This window comes from Molothrus ater, chromosome 5 (assembly GCF_012460135.2).
Source record: "Molothrus ater isolate BHLD 08-10-18 breed brown headed cowbird chromosome 5, BPBGC_Mater_1.1, whole genome shotgun sequence".
Lineage (NCBI taxonomy): Eukaryota > Metazoa > Chordata > Aves > Passeriformes > Icteridae > Molothrus > Molothrus ater.
This window is the reverse complement of record NC_050482.2, coordinates 62290624-62315370: the sequence shown is the minus strand read 5'-3', so window position 1 is coordinate 62315370 and position 24747 is coordinate 62290624. Positions and strand designations below refer to the sequence as shown.

General features: G+C 46.0%; 1 protein-coding gene across 3 annotated transcripts in view; it reads left to right on the top strand.

Moving 5' to 3' along the window:
- HIPK2 (homeodomain interacting protein kinase 2) overlaps positions 1–24747 on the top strand; it is a 128271-nt gene that overhangs the window by 68122 nt on the left and 35402 nt on the right. For all 3 annotated transcript variants that reach the window (XM_036401008.2, XM_036401006.2, XM_036401007.2), the window contains exon 3: positions 24472–24595. In XM_036401008.2, coding sequence (XP_036256901.1) covers positions 24472–24595 — 124 coding nt within the window. The remainder of the gene's footprint in view (positions 1–24471; positions 24596–24747) is intronic.

The following is a 24747-nucleotide window of genomic DNA, read 5'->3' as shown; positions in this document are numbered from 1 at the left end:
ATCTCAGAAGCCCTGCCAGGAGCCCTGGATGTGCTGGTGGGATTTCACACACGCATCCATTCCCAGTGGTGGCCTGTCTGTGTGACTGGGACATGGACCACATGGGGTGAGGATGCTGCAGGTGCCCTCCTGGAGCTGGGCAGAGCCAAAGGAGGTCCAGCAAAGGCCAGTAGCAGGGCTGTGTCCTGAGCCTGTGGTTCCACCATCAGGAGCTGCTCCTCCTGCCTTCCCTGGCACAAGCACCATAACCCAAGCCTCACAGTACTGCAAACCAGGCAACAGTTTGAATTCCCAAGCTCAAAAACTGCAGATTCCTCCATCTTAAAGAGCTATTCTTCCATCTGTAAGCTGGGACCTCATTTGATTTTTAAATTGTGTTTTCCTGTTGAAAGTAGAGACGCAGGGGAAAGGCCCCCATGGCAGGACCCTCACCTCTAGCAGCAATGTGCACACATTGTAGCTCCCATTAGTTCTTGTCCTCTCCAAGTGGATTTAACTTTCATTTTTAAATGGCAGCATTTGAAAGGCATATAGGGCTGAGCTAACCATGTAAGTAATTAGACTAGGAATGCAAGCAGAGGGGGCCATCAGCACTCATTATTTAAGAGCCAGCGTCATTATTTTTACTGCTTGGATGCTTATCTTAACATCAGCAGCTGCTTTTATTTAAAGGGGCTTTGCCTTGCAGACTTGATGTGCCTTGCTAGGCTCGCCTGGAAGGGCACTCAGAGATTGCAAGCCTTCCTCAGAGAGGTGAAACCAAATTAGTTTGCCCCAAAAAAGATGCTTCCCAGTGCTGAGGTTTCTGAAGTATTTACACCCTGTGCAGGCTTTGTGCCCCCATACCTGGAACAGTGCTCCCACCTTGTAAAAATAAGATGCTCTTTTGCAGCACAGGGTGTTTTTTTATTAGGTCAAAGCATGAAAATTGTCCTGGGCATCTAAAATTGGAAGATTATGAAGTCTGTAGAGAAAAGCAGTGTCAAAAAAGCACTGTTGCAGTCCATCCACCAAAGTGCTTGCAGTTAAATACCCATCTTTGGCTCTAAGCTTCTGTTAAATTTGACTTAATGTAAGGGAGCTGCACAGTCCAGGGTGAGCCCAAGTGCAATGGTAGCTTTTATTCTGACACCCTTTATTGCTTATGCACGTGCCTAGAGCTGTATTTTGGTGGGAGATTAGAAAGGGGGAAAATAATGCAATATTGTATACCAAGTGGTTGTACCAGTGTGCTGCTGCATCCCTTCCCTGAGCCCTTTCACTCTCTCTCCTGCTTTTTTATCATCGTTGTGTGTGTGGTGGATGCCTGGGCTCTGCTTCTGTGAGTGGCCTGTAGACAAGAGTGGGCCATGAAGGAAGAGGGATATGTTGCCAGTCTTCAGTAGGAAAACCTAATCTAAAAAGCTAAACTGCTTTGTGAGGGGCTTTGAGATCTATAAGCATGTGCGATGCTCTGGAGTTCTTCTTGTGCCACCCAGAACCACCTGGAAATTTGAAGACCTCTTCCAGGAGATGGTCTGGCTGTTCTTTCAGCAAACCCCTGGGTGCTGAGCAGTGTATTTCTCCAGGCATCTCAGGAAAGCAGAGAAGATTCTGTCCTTCACCTTTGCAGTTTCCTGCATGCTCTGGTCTTTCTTCTGCAAATTCGTGCCCAGCCCGGCAGAGTTAAGTGCTGCCGCGTTGCGTGCAGGGCTGCTTTGTTGCCATGTCAACTGTGCATGTCATTTGTTTACATTTGATTTGGCAGAACATTTCATGATAAGCACCAAGGCCTCCGGGCGACTTTGAACTTGGGGGGTGCCTGGGCAGGGGCACGGCAGGGTGGGGAGCGAGGGAGAAGGTCTGCATCCATCTTCTGCTGGTCGCCCACCACATGAGCAAGGGGAGCTGCTGCCTGGGACCTTGTCACTGTAGTTTCTAGGAAAAGAGGAACAGGGGAAATAAGTGTTGATTGCCCTATTAATATCGATAACAGCGTACGTGAACTCTCAGGTGGCTTCTTGCAGTTTGACCCGTGGAGTGTGAAGGTTATTTCACAGCCTGTTGCAGCCAGGGTTGCCACAGCTAGGTAATTTCTGTGATCCTGCCAAATTCCCAACAACCAGATCTTGATTGTTTTCATGTGTTAGTCAGTGATGGGAAGAGATGAATCTTTACAGGCAAAGACCCATAATTTGAAACAAATCTGTGACAGACTTTCCTGAGGACTTTCCCCAAGTAAAAAGAATACCAGGGCTTGGCCCAGAGCCAGGGAGAAAATATGTCTGAAGGAAAATCTGCAAAGACTGGAGTAGTATGTGAACTCCCGAGTCAGTGCTAAAGCAATTCAAGAAAAGTAGGTGCAAAACTAATTTTTCAGGATTCCATCAATGACAGTGGATTGATTGATTTTTTTGTTGTTGTTGCTGGGGGTTTTCTGTAAACAGAAGCAATCTGAGAGGAGGTTGGTAATGCATGAGAGATTTTCCTCCAAAGTAATTCTGACTGTTTGGCAGGGATGTTTTTCTCCGTATATGTTACCTGATCAGGAGTGGTAAATTTTCAATTTCCTTCTCAGTGCTGTTCTTTGCCTTCTGAATGTGAAATGCATTGTTGGTGCTATTGGTGGGAAACACATTCAGGATGCAAGTGCTGGGAAACTGGAGAGGTGATGAAATTCCCCCCTTCCTTCTGAAAAGAGATTTAATTTACTGTGTGCTAATATGAAAACCCAAACTCGCCTCCCTGGCGGCTCCACGGGCGAGGGCAGGGGACAGCACAAAGTCTGGGATCCCTTATGAGGTTCATGCCTCTGCCAATCCCTCCTCTGGGTGCTGGGTGAATCACAGCCTACTCTGGCAGGCTGCCTTCTGGGGGGTTTTTGCTTTCAAGAGGAGAAAATACCTTTCATCTGCGATTAATGTCCAAACCACCCGGCACCACCTGAAAGACTGTGGTGCTGGGAGCGTAGGAGAAATGAGCCGTGGGCCGGCGATGTGTTCCCCCACTTTGATCTCTGTCACTCTGCTCATTGCCCTGGCTTGATTTTTACATACCTGTGTGTGATAGCTTGGTCCTGAGCTCACCAAGTTGTCTTCTTGGGGCAAGCTCACCCACGTGCCCTTTGGTGACAGCGGCTGCCTGAGAACTGCTGCCTCCCTCTCCCTATCTTATCTCCCCGGTGCGTCAGAGCCCATCTGCCCTCCCCTGATCCACTGAGAATTTCTATCAGCTTGTCATAAGCAGCAGGGGAATCTGGGGTTTGGGGCAGAGGCTGGTTAAAACAGCAGTGCCACCAGGAGGAGATGTGTCTGGAAACCAGAGCCTCCACAGCAGCCAGGCTGGGACTGTGCTTCCCTGAGGTTTGCATGGAGGTGAGACTCCAACTCTGCAGGTGGTACTTGATGTCTGACTAGAGCTGCACAGGAGTTGCCTGTATTGGTACCTTCTTTGTTACTCATCTCTGTTAATCAGGATGTCTTCCTCCAATCCAGAACAGTTAAGGTTGGGATTCAAGGGAAGGTGGAGAGTTTGGTAGCATGACCAGTGTTGGAGCAGGGGTAAAATTCCTGTTTTCTTTTTTGTCTTGCATGATCTGGAGGGATTGTATCTAGGTAAAGAGCTAAGCCAGCCCTATGACTCTCCTGGCTTTGGCCTTTCTAGAGCTGCCCAGCTGTGCTACCAGAAGTGACTATTCTTGTAAGGTAGGTCCGGCCCTTGGCCATTGACAGCCATTTGTTGATCCCTATTCATTCAGGTCTTGAAACAAAGCACTGAAGAATAAAGCCTGTCAGGTACTATCAACATGTGTAGGGTTCAGTCTGGATCCCAGCTTGTAGAAGGTTTTTATTGGGCACCAGTGATAATTTGATGTGTTCCAGTTCTAGCTTTTTAATTTTCTACTCAAGGGTGAGACTAGGTGCCTTCCGCAGAACATGAGATTCTTTAATTTTAGACATGAGGTCTGGCACCCTTTGTGGCAGCCAGCTGTCTTCTCATTTTCTTAGCAGTGCTTTCATTCTTCTGCATTGCAAGCCAGCTCTTTTTCTGTGTGGGATCCTTCTCACCTCAGCCCTTTCCCAGTTACATAAAGGAAAAATGCTAAAGGACTGGTAGCACCAAAATTTGAAAAATAAAAATAAAATTGTTGAGGCCCTTTCTGACGTGTTGCTACACGCCAGATGCCTGCCTATGGATATTTATAAATAAAAGCCCTGCCCATGGAGCAAGCATAGAACTATAGCATTATCTGTAATAAAAAACAGTATGTGGGATAACAGTATGGAGTACATTTAACAGCAAAGTAACACATCTTGGGCTTGAAGCAATGATCACCAGAGACAGGATGTTGCTTTGTAAATATTTCAGTTGTTACATTGTTTTGTAACCTTCTTCTCTCTCTTATTTTGAAGTTATTTGCAAAAAATCTAAAACCCAGTGCCTGGAAGAAGCGTGTGGAGAGAACTTGTGCAAGCCCTTCCTTCAGGCTCAGTGGTGGTGTCAGCTGTAAGAGATGCCAGTAAGGGATGCAAGGTGTTCTGCTCAGTTCTTTCCTGAGCTCCAGCTCCTTGGAGACTCATGGTTCCTGTGCGAAGAGCAGGGACATGTTGTTTCAGTATTTATTGGGCAAGACAGATGCCCTCGTTCCTTTGCCATTTCTAGCAGATGAGCTTTCCAGCTGGGAACCTCATTTCCAAATAGTTCTTCAACAAAAATCACATTCCTTGGACTGCTTGTTCTCAAAAAGTGCACCAAGTGACCTTAATGCGTTCTCAGCTGTCCTTTACAGCTGAGAAGTATTTCTGAATGCAAGGTCACCAATTGCAGTGATATTCATTACTATTAAACTTGGCACTTGTATCCAAAGATGATCTTTTGGCTAACATACAAGGCTGGGACAAAGGAAGTTGTTTTCTTGTTTGCCTCTGTGAACTTGTAATTATTTTTTTTGCTACATCTTGTAGGCTTCCCAACCATGAAGTGGAATTAATAAATTGCACTTGCCTTACCTGGGTATATTAAAGTTTAGAAAGAGAATCCAAGAGCTGTCTTCATGGAAATGGAAAATGTTTGAGTTTTTCTGATACCACCCACACCTTAAGGGCTGACCTGCTGGCTTGCTTCTCACAGATAGAGTGAAATGGAACTTCATTCTGCTTGCAGGCAGCTATAGTAGTTACCAGCAGCTCTGAGAGCACCCTTGATCTACATCCTGCTCCAAGGAGCCAGACAACAAATGTGTCAGAGTAAAATTTCCATTCTGTTCATTGTCTTCAACACTCTTGGTTGAAATACTTCTTCCCCTTGTCAGTGTTGTACCTGGGGACCTGTTGATTGCCAGCAGCAATTAATGCAGTGCTGGTAACAGTGCTAGGGAAGGAATGGAAGTGATTGACTTTCAAATTCAGGGTTTCTGTTTGCAGGCCGCTGCTTTGGGGAAAACCTGTAACAAGGCTTCTGTCTAGAAACTAAGTATATCTGATGTGAAATACTAAACAGAGAAATAATGTACAGGAAAGCTGACTCTATTCCTTTAAGTGAGCAGGGTTGTACTTCTAAGTCCACTTTAGAATTAGGTTTTGCAAGACAGAGCCTTAGATACTTAAGAGAGCAATCCTCTCAGCATCCCAAAGAGAACATTGCAGCCTCTAATTAAGCCAAGTATTAACTACCTTATCTCCTTGATGAAACTTGGTAAACTCTGCCCTGACAGACGTGCACACATGGCTTTCTCCCTGGAAATCTGGAAGCTAAGACATGCTTTCTCTATCATCTATATGATTTATTTTTCCCCTGGCTATTCCTCTGGAGTTGCAGTAAGGCACTGAACCAAGTGCAGCTGTCTTTGCGTTGAGCTGTATTTGCATAGAGCTCTATTTGCATGTTGGCTTGTGCTGCTGTATAATATTAATAAGGTATTAAAGGAGAGCAGGGAAGGGGGAGGGGCATGTTAAGATTTCAGTCTTGTCTAAGCAGGGCCATGCAAATATGTTTCCTTTTATCCAGAATTAATGACTAATACGTTAACGGGCCTCAGACTGGGGTTTTGCTTGCTTGGGAAAGATATCTGCAGCAAGAGGCTGTGTTTCCCTCTCTCTGTCTTCCACACCCTTGGAGACATGAGTGGGTTTGTCCATTTTGGATGGAAGCTGCAAGACTGCTCAAGCAAGGAAATCTCTCTGTTTACAAGCATGCATGTCTCTGGAAATAAATGCAGCCAGTAGAAAGCCACAGCATGGGAATGGATGAGAAAGAAGAAAGGGGGTGGGGGCTGGAAACAAAGGAAAAAGTGTGGTGACTATCTTGACATCTGGATCTGTCCTTTCCCCAGCGTTAGCCTGGCCTAGGCATCTGTTCTGTCTGGTGTGCTGGGCTCAGCAGCAGCATGTGCTAACTGAGGAGATGGAGCCAGCACCTCACTTTGCACTGCTGGCTGGGCATCCTGGAGAGTGGGCAGGGAGCAGCAGTGGAGGTGCATCCCTTGTCCAGTGTGTTCCCAACAGGGGTGTGCCACTGTGACCAGGAGAGCCAGGGGGGACCTTGGAAACTCAGTATTTGCACATAGCTAGCTCTTAGTGATGACAGTCTGGCTGCAGGAGCCTGGGAGCCCAAGCAGTAATGACTGCTGTGGGAGGATAGGGGGATCTCCAGGCAGGAGTCACCTTCAGTCTGCAGGGGAAGGAGGACTTCTGGAGCTGCCACACGTGGTCCATTTTTATCAACAGCCTGAAGAAGAAAGGGAGCTGTTCTAGAAGGACCTGTGTATAATCAGGGCTTTATTAAGTTACTCTGTTCTGAATATATGGATGATTACGGGGTGGGGGGGCAGAATTCCCATGTGTAGGAAGAGAGGTGCCTTAGCCCCAAGCAGGTTTTGCATTACCTGTCCTTGGGTTTGGTGGGCCAGAAGTTTTCCAAACCTAGCTTGTCACTTGTGTAATTGCCTCCTGTGCTAAGTCTGAGTCAGCTTTCCTCAGGGTGCTGTCCAGCTGAACTGGGCTGGCTTATCTCAAAGGCTTGGTATTTTAACTCAGAATGGAAGGATAGGCAAGGTGGGGGCGCAATGCTCCTGTCTCCATGGTCAATTTATGCTGTGAACATTTTGGTATTAACCTCATATTCCCACAAGTGGCTTGGTTGGAACAGTTTGCTCTTGCTATGGGGATTGTGCCATATTATGGGGGAAGCTCTGTTCTTAATCAGTGCAGAAGCCGTGAGGGGAAAAACAAGTCTGCAACATCACTTGGCAACACAATTATTATAATAGGGTTTGCTTCTTCCTACACTGCCCAACTGAATTATTTTCTCCATATGGTGGAGCTACTCTGTTTTTAACTGGTTCTTCCTGCCCCTTCACCAGATGGCTGTTTTTCTGCAGGACCTCTCAGCTCTCGCACATTGTGCCTGCCTTGCTGAGCTGAAAGGAGGAGAGGAATTCTGGTGAAAGCAGGCTCAGGACAGGTCCTGCCAGCTCTGCCTGGTCAGGGGGAAGAAATACATCTGGTGCAGGACCTTAGGCATCAGTGAGATGAATATTCAGTGTTACCTAACAGGATAACTCAGAGCAAGCATCCTGTTTATATTTGGTGGTGGTGAGATTTTGATGAGATCAGGGAGTTGAAGGAGCTGTTAATTGGGCTACACATGGGAGTCTTTCCCTTCTTGGTTTCCAGCTCATTTCAGGCCTGACCTGTAACAGCTCATTGTCATCCTTGTCTTGGGTGTTAAGCACATCTTGACTAATACATTGCAATCCTGTCTGTCTTCTTGCTATTTTTGTCTTCCTAGGGCAGGGCACCCTACCTGTAAGCTTCTTGTTGCTCTCCACCTGCCAGGGGATCCTAGTCCTCTCCACAGCAAGCCTCTGCTGCTTGAGTGCATCCTCCTGATGCCACAAAGGAGAAAAAAATAGAGACATAGAGAAATTCCATAGGAGGTACAAGGTGTTTAAGAAAGATAAATCACTACTATAATTTACACTTCAGGAAGAAATAGCCTATCTGTGTTCTGTCCATACTGGACATCCTGCAACTGTATTCAAGGGCCTTCCTCATTTGCTTTCAGTCTGCTTTTTTACAAAAATGAGGTGTATGTGTGTGATCACACAGCTGCTTTGTTCCCCTGAAGTTTTGAATCTGGTGAACAAGTTCAGCAAATTTGATGCAGGGGGAGAGGTCTCAGTGGTATTGAGTTCTACATGTTCCATGAAAAAAGGTAGCTGGGCAGAGCCCCTGTTAATGGATGGCCCAGAGGAAGGGCTGTGGTGTTGGCTTGAGGTTAATAAATGGTGTTGGAAGAGTGTCTCTGTACAGGAGCTCAGTCCTGAGACCCTCTCTCTGTAGGAAACAGCAGAAGTCTTTCTTTGGCCTTTTCTTTTTAGATTTTTTTTTTCACTTGGTGAGACTTGAAAATAAAAATAACGCTTTTCATCTTCAAAGAGGTTTAGAAACATCAGCTAATTAATCCTTTCCTCGTCTAGTGTGCTGCTTCAAGGAAAAGTGGGAAAGCAGGGATTTTTCTAAAAGTGAGTGAGACAGATCCTCAGAGGACCCATCTCAATTCTGAAGGGTCTGTGGCTGTTGCTCCACTCTGAAACATGTGGCTCTGTACCATGTTGTTGATTGTTCTTTCTTTCTGTAACAAATAAGTAAACAATGGAATTCAAAGAAACAACCTAGAAGTGTCCTCAAGTACACGTGCCCCAGCTTATGGATAAACAATCAACCTGAAAGAACTGTAAGTGGGCTTAATCAGGAAGGCAAGAAAATTCCCATCATTAAATTTTAGATTTTTTAAAATAAGCATACGTGAGATAGTAACATTTTCTCATAAGTTTTCTTGCAATAAAGGCATTTCCTTTTCTTCTCTTGATGTCCCTGAGGATCTCACAGGCAGTGTCAAAACCAGAAGCTTTAGGGAATCTCCTGGTCACTCTTGAGGGTTCTCTTCCCTCTTAGTCCAACAAACCATAGGGGTGGGCACAGTGTCAGTCCTGACACTCATGTGACAAAGTCAGTGTTGCCTTATGGATTCAGGGGCTGATGATTCACTGACATTGTCCCTCTCCAGGGGAAGAAGGAAGATCACTACAATCCAGGATCTGCCTGGTTTCTTCCAGCCTGACTGGAGAAGTCAGCACAGGGGGAATGGATGGAGGGTGTAGGTAGCTTTCACTCTCTTGCATTTAAATGAGCTCTGTGATCCATGTTTTCTGCTGATGGTAATTCTGACTTCTGGTCAGGAGCAACACATGCCTTGTCTGTGTGTGGGATGGACACCAGTGCAAAAAGCCAGGGCTTCTGGTGGGTTTTCCCTTGCTTTCAGCCATCAGCCAAGTCTGGCAGAGGTGCCTGGATTACCTCCAGTCTCAGGGATGTGTTGTGGAGCACATTTCACACAGAGAGTTAGCTCAAAGGGCTACAGGTCAGCAGATGCCATGCTTTTGGTTTTTCTTGGCAGTGTGGCTACACCTCCTTGGTTTTTCTGGATCCTACTTGTGCCAAGTACTTTGCTGTCAGGATCCTAAGGTGAGCATCTCCAAGCTCAGCAGCATCAAAGATGCTGCAGAAGCTTTCGATCTAGGTTTTTTCTCAAGAGAAATTCTGTAGTTAATTTCCTCTTGAGTCTACTCCTACTGGTTTTCCAGGGTGTTTCTCTTTTTTTGTTACCATTCAACAGGTGTGAACTTCTCTGTGGTCCAAAACAGGACACACATGCAGCTCTGTGTCATTGTGCTGGCTTTTTGCTTTTGTCAGCAATTTCTTTTCTATTCCCCTTTGCATCAACCCTGAGTTCTCTTGCAGAAATGATTACAATTAGAAAATAATGATTTTAAAACTGTTAGAACATAAATTAATTTTTAGTTTCTGGTGAGACAGGAAAAAAGCAAGAACAGAAATTACCTCTCAGTCAAGCAGAAGTTTTCCCTATTTTATACATATTTACTATTATTCTACAACTGAAAAGCCTGGATCCAGAAATATTGCAGAAGGATGAAGTGGTGATTACAGAATGCATGTTCTCAAAGGAAGCTATTTTAGGTTTCCTCAAAGCAAAAAAAAAAACAAAAAACAAAAAGAAACAAAAAAAACCCTCAGGCTCCCCTGAATCAGGAACGTGATGCTGTACTTTGAGTAGAAACATATTGGGTTCCATTCAAATTTGTTGTCTTCAAATCATTGTCTTGCACTTCCCTTGCCCATCTCTGCATAACTCTGAATTTGGCTGCTTGTGTTTGTTTGCATAAATACGCAAGAAATTAGTCCAGAGTGGCTCTTGAAGCCGTGGCTGGGTTTGCTGGACTGGTAGATAAAAAAATTCCTTTTTGTTCCTCTTTTTCCTTTTAAACTGAGACATTCAGATTGGGCAGCAGGAAGACACAGTAAACAAGGAGCCTGGCATTGCTGTTTTTAGACAGGCACTGTTCAGAGTAGGATTGCGCTTTAGGAGGTGCTAAGTATGTTCAGCAATATTGGCATTTTGTTTCAGTTGGATGAAGATCCAAGAGAAATCTGAGCCCTTCATGAATGGAAGCAGTCTTCCCTCATATGCCCCTCCATTGCTTCTCCCTCTCTCTGCTGGGCAGATGTAAAGAGCTGCATCCCTCCCACCTCCATCCCACCTCAACTGGATATGGAGCTGGTTGTTTCCCCTCTCTGGTGAAGGAAAAACAGGAAAGCCCTGCAGCTCCCCTTCCCTGGCCACACCACCCTGCGGAGATCGCAGAAGTTGTACCGCTTAATCCTGTCGCTGCTGTAGCATCTTGTGGGGCGGTGACAATGGGCATGAGCAAAATACATAATTAATAAAAGCAGCAGTGGTTGGCATTTGCTGCCTGCCGATGGGTGGGATGCGGGGAGAAGCGGCAGGGTAATTATAGATGTGAAAAATGAGGCAGGAACACGGGGTAACCTTTCTAGGGTAGCTGTCCCGGTGATCAATGGGCCTACATTGTTTCCTCGCTAACCTTTTGGTGAACCTCCCCTTAGAACAACAGGGGAAATACATTTATTCCCTTCCCCGTCTTGTTTCTTGGTAAAGCACTTATGTGTACCACCTTATTATTGCACCCTAAATATTGCTGTGTGCTGGCAGTAAATCACAGGTGGGCAGTGAGCTGCCCCTCAGGCAGGGCCCTTCTGTCCTGCCCCCGTCCAGCTGGAGGCTCCTGCCCGATGTGCTGCAGGCACCAGCTCTGTCACAGCCCCAGATAAACCGAAATGACAGCTTTCCACAGCTAAAATGGGTGTCAGGGAAGCTGCAGGGATAGAGCTGGGGAAGGGTGCAGTAAAGGTAACAAAATGTACACTAAGGTTTTATGATGGAGGGACAGGGAAGCTCCAAGACATTGGGACAATAAATTCACGGCCTTAGAACTGGATGAAAGTGTCTTTAAAGGGAGGCTTTGGTCCATTTGCATGCCCTGCTGCTTGAGCTCTTACCTATCAAAGCCAAACCTGCTCTGTTTTCAGTAATTTTTAACACAGCTCTCATGTGGTGAGGTTTCTGAGAGCTGCAGTCAAGTTTACGAAGCCTGAACTGCTCTGTCAGGAGGAAGAGGGTTTGGTTCAGGCATTTTGGGGGGGAAGCATATGATACACACCAGATAAAATTGCAACATGTAAAAAATGTGAAGAATGCCAGGAAATGTTCTTGAACCCTGCAGTTGACTTACAGCGAGCTAAATGTTACAGGCAGTCACAATAATTGAAGATAGGAATGTATACATCGGACAGCCCCTTCTTTCAAGAAAGGGTGGATCTTTGCCTTGATGTCCTGGGAAGTACTCTGGATTGTTGTATTTATTTCTCTGGAATAATTACTGAACTTCCTGTCAGCCAAAAGCATTCCTGATATATGGGGATTTCTTCGCCCTTTACAAGGACAGTACCGGCTTACAAAACAGTGAAATTAAAAAATGACATCCGTACTGCAGTGAGATCCAAGGACAAATTAGAAGTTAATCAGATGGGAATCAGTTCAGATTCCCCCTGTGTATAGTGAAAAGTTTCTTTTGTATGATGTTTTTTTTTTCCTGCAAGATTTGTCTTTCCAAAATTTCTCTCATAGCCACCTTAGATTTTAACATGCGGAAAATGTTTATGTTTTTTCAGAGCATCAGGATAGCTTTAAGAATTTGTTTTGGCAAGAAAAAAATGAAACAGTAAAAGGAGACATTTGAAGAGTCCTAGAAACAAATATATGACTATGTGTTGACATGTTATGAAGGTGTTGGGAGCGACTCCTTACTTAAAATTGTGTTGAAATTTGCACTTACTATGGATTTAAATTCATCAGCTTCACACTTTAATGATTGAATTTAGGTTCCTGATTTGGTACAGAGATGCGTTAGAGAACAATTGAATTTTCTATGTGATGGTTTTAAATAAAGAATGAACTTAACTTTGCAGAAGACTTTGTCTTAAAAGTCTTTCCTCTGAAGAGGTGCCTTTCTTCCCACAAGCATCATGGTTCCTTCGGGACTATTTGAAGACCACACTTGCATTGTTGATTGTATCCTGGCTTTCTGTCTGGCTCCACTGAGATGTGTGACATTAATAAAGTCAGAGTGGTTCTTCTGCTACAGCTGCAAGGGCCCTCTTCCATCTCTGGACACGGGAGCAATTACAGTCTTTGGTTCTAAAATATGGTAGCTGCAGCATCTAGACTCATAGTGGTCACCCCAGTGCGTCAGATTGTGTTTTGTTCAGGCTCGATTGCAGCTCCTGTCTTAGCAGATGCTGAGCAGCAAGTCCCAGAGCTTTTATTTCCAGGATGATGAGGGATCCCAAATTAGGTTGCAAGTTTTTTAGTGCAAGAACTGTTTTCTTCCATTTTTTTTACATCATCTGATAGCATAGGGTTCTACTTAACATTTCCAGATGTTAGCCCTAATATAAATGCAATAGAAATAAATTAAATTCCGAGTGGATTTGCGTTTTTGCAATCTGTGCTGTGCCCTGCTGCCTGTACAGGGGGCTGTTGTCACCCTTTCCACCAACTGTGCTGACTCAAGTAGGGCTTGAGTTGAAAGTGGGAATTTTCAACCCTCTGCAGCAGGAGTAACCAACTGGGGCAGCTCCGAGGTGTCCCTGCTGTTCCCTGCCATGCAGATCTCCATGTGCAGATGAGCAGGCATTCCCAGGCTTTTCCTTAAACTCCTGCCTGTGGACCAAGCAGGAGGGTCCTCAGAGCATAGGCAGGGTGCTGGGCTTGAAAGTGGACCTTGGATTTCATGTGCTGTTCCCAGCATGGCTGCTGTCTTGCTGGGTGATACCTACAGGTCATTTTGACCTGAAATTTGCCTTACCTCAGTAATACCCATCTGTTTCAAAAGAACCTTCAAATCCATGTATTATTATTATTACTATTCTTCTTGTTGTTGTTGTTCCCTGCTATAATAAGTAGGAGTCGTGGTCTGACAGATACAGCACGCTGTTCACAAGGACCTTGCTTCTTTTCTTGGCTTTGCTGTGCTCTCACTGTATGATCTTGGGCGAACTGCTCCACCAATCTGTTCCCCTGTCACCACACATTGTCTTAGATCATCAGTTCTCTGGAGCAGACACAGTCCCTTAGCACGTTTTAGCATCTAGCATTGTGAGGCTCCTGGCTCTGCTGAAATACAAATAGTTGCAGCTAATAATAATAATAATAATAATATTAAATCTGTGTGTCTCTTCAGAGATAAGTAAAGGGCAATGCTCCTTTCTCCAAGGAGCAGGCAGGATAAGTACTTTATTTTTGTCTTTGTCTTCTTCTAATTATAAAAAAAGAAGGCAGCCAGTAGACATGATTAAAAAAAGAAAAAAAATAAAAAGGCTGCAGTAATTTGATATTTTTAGCCTCAGACCTGCTACTTGTTCTGTGAAGCCAATCTTAGGATCATGGCCTGAGTCTGGTTCGTATCCGTGTTTGCCAGGGATAGAAATCTTTTGGAGCCTTATATTGACAGTTGGCTCAGTATTCAGGCTAATCCTATAAAACCACCATGCAGCTTGGTGCAACTTTCAGTATTTGCTGTGAACAAAAGTGTCAGGAGCGTTGCAGATCAGACATGAGAAGCTTCACTTGGCCAGTACATGGCAAGGCTCTGGGCTGGGACGATAAGGGCTTGGGATGGAACTGAGCGTGGCAGAATGGCTGGAGAGAGGAGAAGTCAACTTTTGTTTGTTTCTGTGTGCTGTGGGATTTTTTTCAATTATTATTTCATTTCCAAAGAAATGCAACAGCAACAACAAAAGGTCTTAAATATTTAGCAGTGAAAACAATAGATTTGAAAAGGAAAACAAAAAGTTAGAGCCAGCTCTGGCATTGGTGGACACTTGGCTCTGAGGGAAGCAAGAACAGCTTGGATTTGCATAAATTGCATACTGCGGGTCAGAAAGCAGAGTCAGAATTATGCTTTCATTGCAGTGGCATGAATGGGAGCACATAATTGGCATTCTTCCCCTCTTGATCAGATGCCTCCTTCAGGGGATTTCTGCACCCAATACGTTGAGGCTCATCCATTCACTGCCTGGCATGGATAGGGCTTTTGTTTTCAAATTATGATTTTTCTATTCTCTGATTTCTTCCATAACCTGGGAAAGCCCTAGCCCTCCCCCCCTGCATGGTCCTTTGTTTGGGAGAACAACCAGAGGTCAGGCTGTGCTGAATGTGGCTGTTGTTGCATCACCCCCTGTGCGTGTTTCTGTGCTTCTGGCTCAGCGTGGAGCCCTCGACCCCAGGGGGATGGTCCTGGTGCTCCGTGTTGGGCACCTCCTCTCAAGGTTATGGAGTCCTGCATTTCTGAGTGCAAAGAGGTGAATATGGTTGTGGTCAGTCCAGTGGGGCTTCCTCAAGGGATATACAACGAGTCTTGGCTGGGATAAGCTTATCAGGCTCTTGGTCATACCCAGGGCCTGGCTCTCTTTTCTATTATTTGGTTTATTAGCATCTTTTTGCCTTTTGTGATTTCCAGCTCAATCACAGCAAGGACTTGCTAGGGAATCCACGTTCAGCAAAACACGAGTGCAGGTTTAACCTGAGCTGCAGCCAGGCCCTTGCCAGGATTCAGGCATCTATTTGCTTCAGATGATGCACGTGGTAAATGCTTCCAGCAAGTGCACGTGGTGCTGCTAGAAACTCACAGAATCACTAGGTCCATCCAGACCCTGGCAGCCACATGGAAGCCTTTCCAGTGGGATGTCAAGTCCTGGTTATCCCCCCTGTGTGGTTCCTTCTCAGCACTGCTCACCCAGGGCTTCCAGCCTCACCCTGGATGCATGGTTGCAGTTTTCTTCTCCTCAGAGCCACTGGCCAGACCAGGTGCCTCGTGCCCCTTTGTTCTGTCCTTTCCTGGGACCATGCCCACCCTGCTGCTGGTCTCAGATCTGTTCAGCAGCAGTGGCAAAGAGCAAACAGCAACTAACAGGTATTGATGACTGAGGCCTGCTTCTTCATTTATTCACAGACAAATGTTTTAACCTGTCAGTGTTAAGAAATCATATTGATTGCAGAGATTTTGTTTTATTCTTTAGGTCTGTTAGTCAAAAGGGCAATTCCTCCTTTAATGTCTTCCTGCCATGGGCTCGTTTCCACTGTGCCTTGTCCAGAAAATATTTTATTTTCAAGGCTCGGGGAAAATGATCTTTATAAAATATAAACTATGGGAATTTTCATTCCCCTCTGGCTTTAGGAGGAGGAGAGCAGCTGGTAGAGAGTGGATGAGAAAGGCTTTATCTGCTATATTTTGGTTACTGCACTTTGAGTGATGGGTTTAATAATTGATAGAGCAATTTAGCAATGATCCATAATCCTGAAAGAAGCCTACGCTCCACTCCCTTTCTGTCTCCCTCCCTTTCTCCTTCCCTTCGAGACTGACAGGCTGCTCTCAGTGGTTTTGTCTGCAAAATTTCATCCCTTGGTTTCTGTAAACAGCCTGACATGGGAGAGGGGGGGAATAAAAGCAAGTGTTTCTAAATCTTTTGTCTTGTTTCCACAAACAGCTGCACTGCTTTCTCCAGCTCTGAGCTTCAGTCATTTGTTTGCTCCCATGCTCTTGCTGAGGGGGAGCAGGAGGTTTTCTTTAAGGCCCTAACCTAAATGAAGTGTGTATGGACAATGTAGATAGGAGAGCGGAGAGGTGCAGAGCCTCCCAGCAGGGACCCCTCCCTCCCCGTTGAAACCCAGGCTTTGTTCGTGGCTGAATCCAGCTTTCTTAATCCCAGGAAAGGTGCATAGGGATGGCAAGTGCTTGATATGTAAGTGTGGTTTACTTGAAAGTCTCTTCCAGGATTAACCTATGGAAATTGCTTTTTCCAAGAGCCTCGTGTGGGTGGTGGCAGCGAGCAGGGGGATCCTGTTGGGGTCCCTGATAGGTCTCTTTGTGACTCCCCATTTTTCAAACTGCATGCAAACCCACAGCAGCATAGGGTTGTGCACCCAGGTGCAGGGTGTGCACCCCCCTTCACAAGGGTGGGGGGCTCCTGTGCGGGATGTCCACAGTAAGTGTGGGAAGAGAGGAAAAGGTGGAGCAGGAAAAGGAGACGGACACAGTGAGCAAGAGAGAAAAAGAGAGAAGGTTATAGGTACTGAGTGTGTGCTGAGGCCGAAGCAGAGTGAGGAGAGGGAGGAGGTGCAGCCTGGCAGAAAGCCAGCTGTAAGCAAAGTCAAGTGAGATGTATTAAATTATGTTTTTCCATATGTATTACATAGATGCCAGATTGACAACAAGTTGTAATTAAGCATGACATAAAGTCAGCTATGCACAGCTGTATTATTCCTTAGAATTACAAGGGGTGAGCTCCCTTGGGGCACAGCAGAGTTTATGGATGCTCCACCATGGGAGGTCTCTGGGACAGGCTAGCTGAATGCTTGCCAGGAGTGACATAGGCATTGCAGGGAGGGAGTGGGTGACCTCCCTGAGGTTCAGGCTGGCCCTGTCTACCTCTGACACCATCCTCTGCTTCTATGAGATATTTGCTATTAAATACCTTTAGCTAGCAATAAGAGGAGCACAAGGCTTGGAAGAAATCATTGTGTAACTTGCTCTCTGTTTTTAAAGGAGATGACTTTGTGCATCTACACTTGATTAAAATACCTGGGGACCTCCACCTGTACCACAGGAAACAGTCCCAGCTGTGTAGGATTTCCCCTGTGTGTTGGAGGATCTTGGTGACCTTCCTAGTGAGAAATGTTAGGTTACTGGACCTTATAGGGTTAGAGATGTTCAAGGGACAGGAGGCCCTGGGAGATCATTTAGTCCAACCTGATGGTCAAGGTAGAGTCTGCCATGACATCAAGATCAGGACTTCATCTTGCTGGGTCTCAAAAGCCTCCAAGGTTAGCAACTGCAGGGTCCCTCAGGGCAGCCTGTGCTGGTGGTTCATTGATCTGCACAGTGGAGGTGGTTCCCCATTCCATCCCAAACAGAGGGATCCTCAGTTTGTCTGTCATCTCTGCCTTCTCCTACCCACCTGAGGGAAGAGCCTGGCACCATTTTCTCCATGTGGCAGAGGAGGAGGAGCAGTCTGCTGTTATGGACACCATGAGGTTGCTCCAGTTCACCCTCCTACTGGGATCCCCGTGCCAAGCATGGTGTCCAGATGTGGCTGGAGCTGGGTTACCACACTGCTTGGTCGGCTGGCCCTGTTTCAGGGATGCTGTTGGTCCTGCTGCTGCCAGGGTCTTCCTTTCTAGTCCACTGCCCCTTGAGTCAAGGTGCTCATGGCCACTCCAGCTGAGCAGTTCCCCACTGTCCCAGGGGCCAGACCTGGCATTTCTCCTGGCCTGTATTTCAGAAGGTCCCTATCAGACCATGCCTCCCGCCTGTCCAGGTCCCTCTGGGTGGCAGCCCTGCCCTCACATGCATGGCAAGGTATCTCCAGTGTGGCATCACCCACAAACTGGGTGGGAATGCACTCTGCCTCCTCCTCAGGTCAGGGATAAAGATGTTAAATGAGACCAGTCTGGGATAAACCCCTGTGGTACCTCACTGGTTACCAGCCTCCAGTTTATATTTATGTCCTGTAACATAAACCATCACTGAGGGCTGAGTGGATCCAGCTTCCAGTCTTTTGAGCTGATTCAGATATTTTTTGTAGTGCTGCAGACTAATCTTGAGCGATGGGCAAGAGCAATGTGAGCAGTGCACTGTTGGAGCTCCCTTGTAGTGGTGGTTGTACAGGTGGCCTGGCAGCCCTGGAAATGGCTCTAGTTACACCCACAGTCCTTACACCCAGGAACCAGGTGTACCTGTGTTTGACCTGTGAAATACAGAGCCTTCTAGGAGCCCTGTAGTGGCACTACATCACTCAAACCAATAGATCTTCGTGGGTAAACAGTATACTGTGGCATTCCTGTGTGGTCCTTTCCCTCCTCAGGAGTAACCCTGTGCTGACTGGCCTCTCTGTGGTTGGAACTTTATGCTGGAATCTGAAAGGCATAGTGTGCCTGCATATTCTGGGATGAGTCTTGTCTACTAGGGCTGTCCCTTGCATTGCTAGGGATGCAGGAGAAATGCAGAAATCCAGCAATGAGGGTGAGCCCAGCATTTCCCTGCTGGGTGACACGAGTGGGGCACAGAGCTGCTTTCCTGTCCATGGGATGGGGAGTGAGCAAGCAGGAGCTGTTGGGGCTTGTAGGTGTGTCATGCCCTGGCCCTGGTGGCTGCCTTTATCACAGACACAAAAGTCTGCAGATGCCCAGCCCTGGAGCAGAGGATGGCCTTAGTCTGGGGGTCATCCATATTCGATGTCTGCATCCCTTCCAGGTGTCTCTGTGAGTGGAGAGGTGAGGGAGATAACAACTCTAACATTTTACTTCCAGAATATGAGCCTGTCTCCTTTTACATCCCTTCACTTAGAAATGATTTGGAGTCTGAGAAGTACAGAGGAACAAAAAAAGGTTCTCTGTGCATTCCACCTCAATTTCCTAAGAGTTAAAGGTACTCTGCATTCTACAGTACATGGCAATAAAAGGTGGACACCTCCACAAAATACAAAAGAGTCAAGTGAGCAGGTATGAGAAAGAGTCCATAAAGATGCCAAAGAAGAGTTCATCTGAGAGGAGGATAGAACTCCATCACTTGAATAAAAACCCCTTTGTAAGACACACAAAGGATGCAGTTCCCTGTCCTCACAAGAGGTATCTTGGTGCATGGGAGTGCCTGAGTTCTGAGTGGGGTGAAGCCCTGGGTGTGCAGCTGGTCCGTTTATCCCTGCTTGGGCAGAGTAGCTCAGCTTCTGCCTCTCTGCCCTCTGCCCAGGGCTTCCTGAGTGGAGATGTGAAAGCTGCTGCTTCTCAGAGTTCAGGCTTTAGTTGGTGAGACAGGAGCTGTGTGTTCAGCTCAGAGACATCTTCACTGGAGCTCTGTCTGCACCGCCTTCAGCTGGCCCCAGCCTTCTTCTGGGAGCCCGAGCACTCTCTGCTCAAGGTGCCAGCAAGTATCAAGCTTTGAGTTGTATTTTTGTCTGAGGTGTATACTTGTCCATGAAGGACTCAGCTGAGACTGTCACACTTGGCCATGAGATCCTACCAGAGGTGGTAAATTATCCCTGAGGAGGGCAGTTTGCTGGGAAGTTTTAAAATTCAGAAAGAGCCCAACTCTCTGAATCCGAGTCTGTGGAAATGAATTTTTTTGGCATCTGTTTTTAATGTCCTGTGATGTGTGGGTGAAAAAGCCAGCAAGCTAGACTGGTAATTAATTTTCCTGACAGAAACACCAGACAATGAAATTACCCTGCCACAAAGCAGGGTTGCTAAAGTAAATACTCCACCAGCAGCAGGCCTGAGAGCGGGATGGGGTCGTGTGTGAGGTGCAAGCTAATGATGAGTTGGCACTGGTGCCTCTAGGGACCTGCAGGTGCTGCCAGCACGGGGACCCTGCTGCCCAGGGCACCAGCACCAGAGCTCTGTGGTGTACACAGGCACATTGGAGCCCAGCTTGAAATGATGGGGACTGACTGGACTCACTGCTGAGCCGAGGAGCAGGTCACCCTTTGCTGTCCAGGCAAGTAATTTGGCTGGAAACAGGTAGAGATGTGGAAATGGGGATGGGATGGCTGCTTCTGTCCTAGAGATAGAGGCTCTTGGCAGGGCTCTTCAGTCTTTCCCAGGCTGGTGGCAAGTGGTTTCTAGACCTTTGGTGTGATTTGTGTGAGCTGTAGAACAGGTTGTGCCTGTGCGTGCAGAAGGGGAGTCTCTTTTTTTGGAAGACATCGAGGGCAGCAGCTCATGGGAGAGGAAGGACAGGAGGGCAAAGTTTTCTGTTTTCCTTCTGTGTGTCTTGTACTGGAGGCAGGAGTTGGCTGTGCCAGGAGTGTTGCAGATGCACAGCCAAGAAATGGGTGGAGAGCAGGAGCTGGGGATGTTCCTGCATGTATTGAGGTGTCTGGCAGCTGGCTCCACTGTGTGCTGTCAGGCAAGATCCCTCACCACAGTCAAAAGGTTTGGTGAGTCTGTGTTAAAAAACCTGTATTGTTGGTACAGAAAATACTTCTCTGTGCAGTCATGGAGAGATCTGCTGAAGATTTCAGTGCTGTTTGGGAGCATCTGCTGCCACGTGAATCGTCCTTCCGATTTATGATTGCAATACTCAGATGTGCACATTTTCATAGGGCATTTTCCCTTGTTACACAGTGCTAGCAGCTGCAGAATGCAGAAATCCCACACAAGAACTGTTTCAGACGTGGAAACTGTTTTCTTTCCCTTTGGGAAAGAAAAATACACCGTTTTTCTTGCTGAACTAAATCTGGATGCTTTTAGGAAAACAAGGGTCAGTTGAGGAGTGGACTGCATGTGCATTTTAGGACCAGAGTTATTTAATGTATTCATTATCTGTAAAAAGGGCTGGACCAGTAGTGAAGTGTTCAAGCATGCAGATACCACATACTGTCTTAGATTAGGCTGCAGAAAAGAGCAAGGAGCATTTAAGGGACTTGATCTAGATTACAGAAAACATTATGCTAGATCAGTGCAGTACGGAAAGGCAGTAAACATTGGAAGAGAAAAAATGAACTATTTCTGCATAATTCTATGTCCTAAATTAACTGCAGCTTCTCTGGAGAAGGGACTGTGTGTCTCAGAGGATCTCCCAGATAAAACATCTGCTGAAATGCCTCGTGTCACTCCAAAAGCAAACAAAATATTAAGCTTAGGGAAGACTGGAACGCGAAAGCATTCTGCAAATAGTGTAAAATAAGTCTGGGAAATATCCTTGTGTTTTAACTCGTTCTAGGTCTGTTCAGCCTGTCTCCAAGCAGTCATGTCAGGAAGAGCAGTTGCAGGGTCAGGCAGTGGATTGAATTGCAACATCCATGGGATGGTACACTGAGAAGGCAGAAGCTGCTGCAGACATGGGAGAACAGGGCAAAGATATAAAACCAGCTTGTGGTAAAGGACAGGTGATTCAATCATTTCCATCTTCACCTCTAAACCAATCGATGTGAACAGAAAGTGAGAGGTGACGAATTTAAACCTGATGAAGGAAAATCAAGCTTTAAAAAGCTGAGCTAAGATGCTATTGAAAGCAGAAGGTTGCCTGTGGAACTCTGTGCCATAACATGAGATGGAAGTCAAGATCTCACCTTGTCTTAAAAAACTGACATGCTTATGTTAAGAAAGAGAGGAGTTGCATGTTAGATACCATGTGCAGAAGGATGTATGCATCCATAACTGAGTATAAAGAACAATATCCACCACAGTGGAGAGTCAGAGGTATTTGTCTGTGGAGAGGTTATTTCAATACAGAGCTCATAGCATCCTGCCCCAAAATGTTTGGCATTGGCCATTTCAGGCAGGCAGAGCACTGCTCCTGGTGACTGCAGCTCCCTCTTTCCCACAGCAAGCAGGAGGTATCTGCTGTCTGAAAATCTGGAATTCTGTGTGGTGTCCACTACCTGTTGTTCTTCAGGTGTCTTAATGACTATTTATTGAAGTTAACAAGATCTTTTTGTCTTAGGGCCACTCCCTCTCCATGGAAAAATCACAATGATTGCATGAAGGCTGGGAGAAAACCTCAGCAAGTGGTGGCTGTGGTGTATGTAAGGCACCATATCACCTAGATGTAGCCTCTTCTCACAGGCCTTCTCACCATTGTTAGAATTCATAGAATGAGTGGTGTTCTGTTTAGTTGCACTCTTTGTGTTTAAATAATATGGACATAGATTTGTGGTTTTCTCCCCAATAGCGAAGATGGAAAACTTCTGCATGTAAAAAATAAATTATCTCCTTACTACTTCAGAAAGTGGGGCTTTCAGGTAAGCCCACTTGACAGCCAAAGACTCAGGAGAAAAAAAAAGAGATTTTGGAACCTCAAATTCTAGGTCATCCCTTCTTGCAGGGGTCTGAAGGTGTTGGCAGCCTAAGTGTGGGGAGAGAGGAGGGGAGGTGTGTGCTGCATATGACAGCAGTGCAACTGTTCTTTTATGCACAGGGAGTTTTCCACACAAAATCATGTTGGGAGTTTCCCTGTAGTCCACCCCTCCACTTGAGTTAATGGGAGGGATCTGAAGTTGAGGCGATTTGTGGCTGAGTTCTCATTAGTGACCAGGGACATTTCCTTCACAATGTGGAAGGCAGGCAGGGAGAGGCAGATGGCTTTGAATGCAGGATTTACATAGTAATGAGATTCAGGTCACCATAGCTGTCTTTTTCTCTCTGCATTTTGTCTAGGTGTCGGGTAGTGTGTAGGGATGACAGGGATGATGGAATAGGGAGGAAAAGAGGAAAATTAACCCCTTGTTCATGAGGAGAGATTGCTGTTAGAATAAAAAGTTTGTCACAGTGGGCTAAAGAGCGATAGGGTATGACAATGACAAGCACAGATGAAGCTAGAAGGGGTAAAGGTAGCCACTTTTTAAGTTTCTGACTTGTTTGTTGTGGGAATGGCAGAAAGAATTCGAACTTTAAAATCCCAGAATTTCCTGTAATTTTTACGTTCTGCATTGCTGGTTTAAGAAGAGGTAGTTTGGGACTTTTATCACTACAAGTCCCCCCAAAACTGAGGGAGTTTGTGGACTGAAGACAGGGCATGGATTCTTGCTACAGTCTTTGCTTCTTTGGAAAAAAATTACCATTTTGCTTGGTTTCTTGGCTAAAGACTTGTCTTGACATGACTATGTAATGGTGTGATTAAAACATCATATTTTCCACTGCAATTGGTAATCCTTAGTATGATCTCACTAGTGTCAGATCTTATCCTGATGACAAATGGGGAACTGGGAACCATGGGTCCTATTTCGAGCTTTGCTTGGTGGCACTTGATTTGCTCAATAGCCAACCATAGGCATTTCCAAAATATGCATAAGGGCCTGAGAAATCCCAAGGCTATATTTAAAATGATGAAAGTTTTAAATCAGTGTGTGTTTATTTTATCTGTCTTCTGCTTTTTTCTTTCTTTATAGTTAGAGGAGTATGGGCGAGTAAGTTATTCATCCTGCTGTACATCCCATGACACCAGAAGCTGGGGCTTTAGAAGCATTGCAAGAACAGGAGAGAAGCTTTAAGAGATCCTTGTAAAAATAGGAACTGTGTCATATAACTGCATGTGGACATTTAGGCAGAGGTGGGATAAGTAAGGAAGGTGTTTTGTGTATAAGGTTTTCAGTATTTGGAAAGTATTTTTGGTTCTTTCACACAGAAGTTTTTGAAACGCAGAATGTTTGGGGCACATAGGTCAGGATTCATCTTGTCTCACCTTGGCCACTGGAGTTGAGAAGTTCATTAACCTCATCCTCTAGTCCTTTTCAGCATCGACTGAGAAGGATTCCAACCACCCCAAGGCAGTGGGACAGATTCCCCTGCAAGGGGAGGGACCAGAGGTGCTTTGGTGGCATCTCCTGGAGCCAGCAATAAATGCATAGCCAGAGAGCTGCTGCATTTTGGCTGTTTGGGCTGAAAGGGGAAAGGAAATCTAATCAGGTGCCTGGGACAGACTGGGAAAGGAAGGCTTCTTGGCTACTTCCTCCTGAGGAAAAGGCTTAGGTCTAATAGATCTAATTACATTATTTCTTTGTTTTATTGTTACAGCCATTTGTTTAAAAAGTCAGTAATCCTTTTATACCAGTCCTGTAATGATTATTTAATGTCTGGCTGTTTGTGAGCCCACAGAGCTGTGTGAACAGAGGATGCTTCACCGCAGGGGATCTGCACAGTTCTCCACAGGACAGTGAGCTGGGCCTGAGAGCCTCGAGTGGGGGCCTTGATTGGGTGCCTGCATATTCCCACTTGCTGGATGAAAGCAGTGGTAGTTCCCTCCTTTACAAAATGCTGCCAGATGTAAGGCTGTCTCTTGGCTCTATATGGCCAGAGTACTCTTCTGTAAGGCTAAATATTCACCGACTGATGTTTGGTTAGCAGTGCCGGTGACCAGCGAGTCCCTCAGCTCTGTCACAGCAGTGACACTTGTTGGCGGCAGCTCTGCGAGTGTCACGATGGGCACCAGCTGCCCAATGCCAGCTGAGTAGCTCTGCTCCCCTTGCTGATGTTTTCTGACCTCTTTCTTTGCAGAGCCCCTGAAATCATCCTCGGTTTACCCTTTTGTGAAGCAATCGATATGTGGTCGTTGGGATGTGTCATTGCAGAGCTGTTCTTGGGCTGGCCCTTGTACCCAGGAGCTTCAGAGTACGATCAGGTGGGTGTGGATATTGCCCTGGGTGCTGGTAAGTGCACACATCTCTTTCTCTTCTCCTGTCAGAGTGAGCAGATGCCAGCTTTTTCACTTTGGCTAATGATGGATCCGTATTTCTTGCTCTCCCAAGTCAACATTGTCATTATGCACCTGGG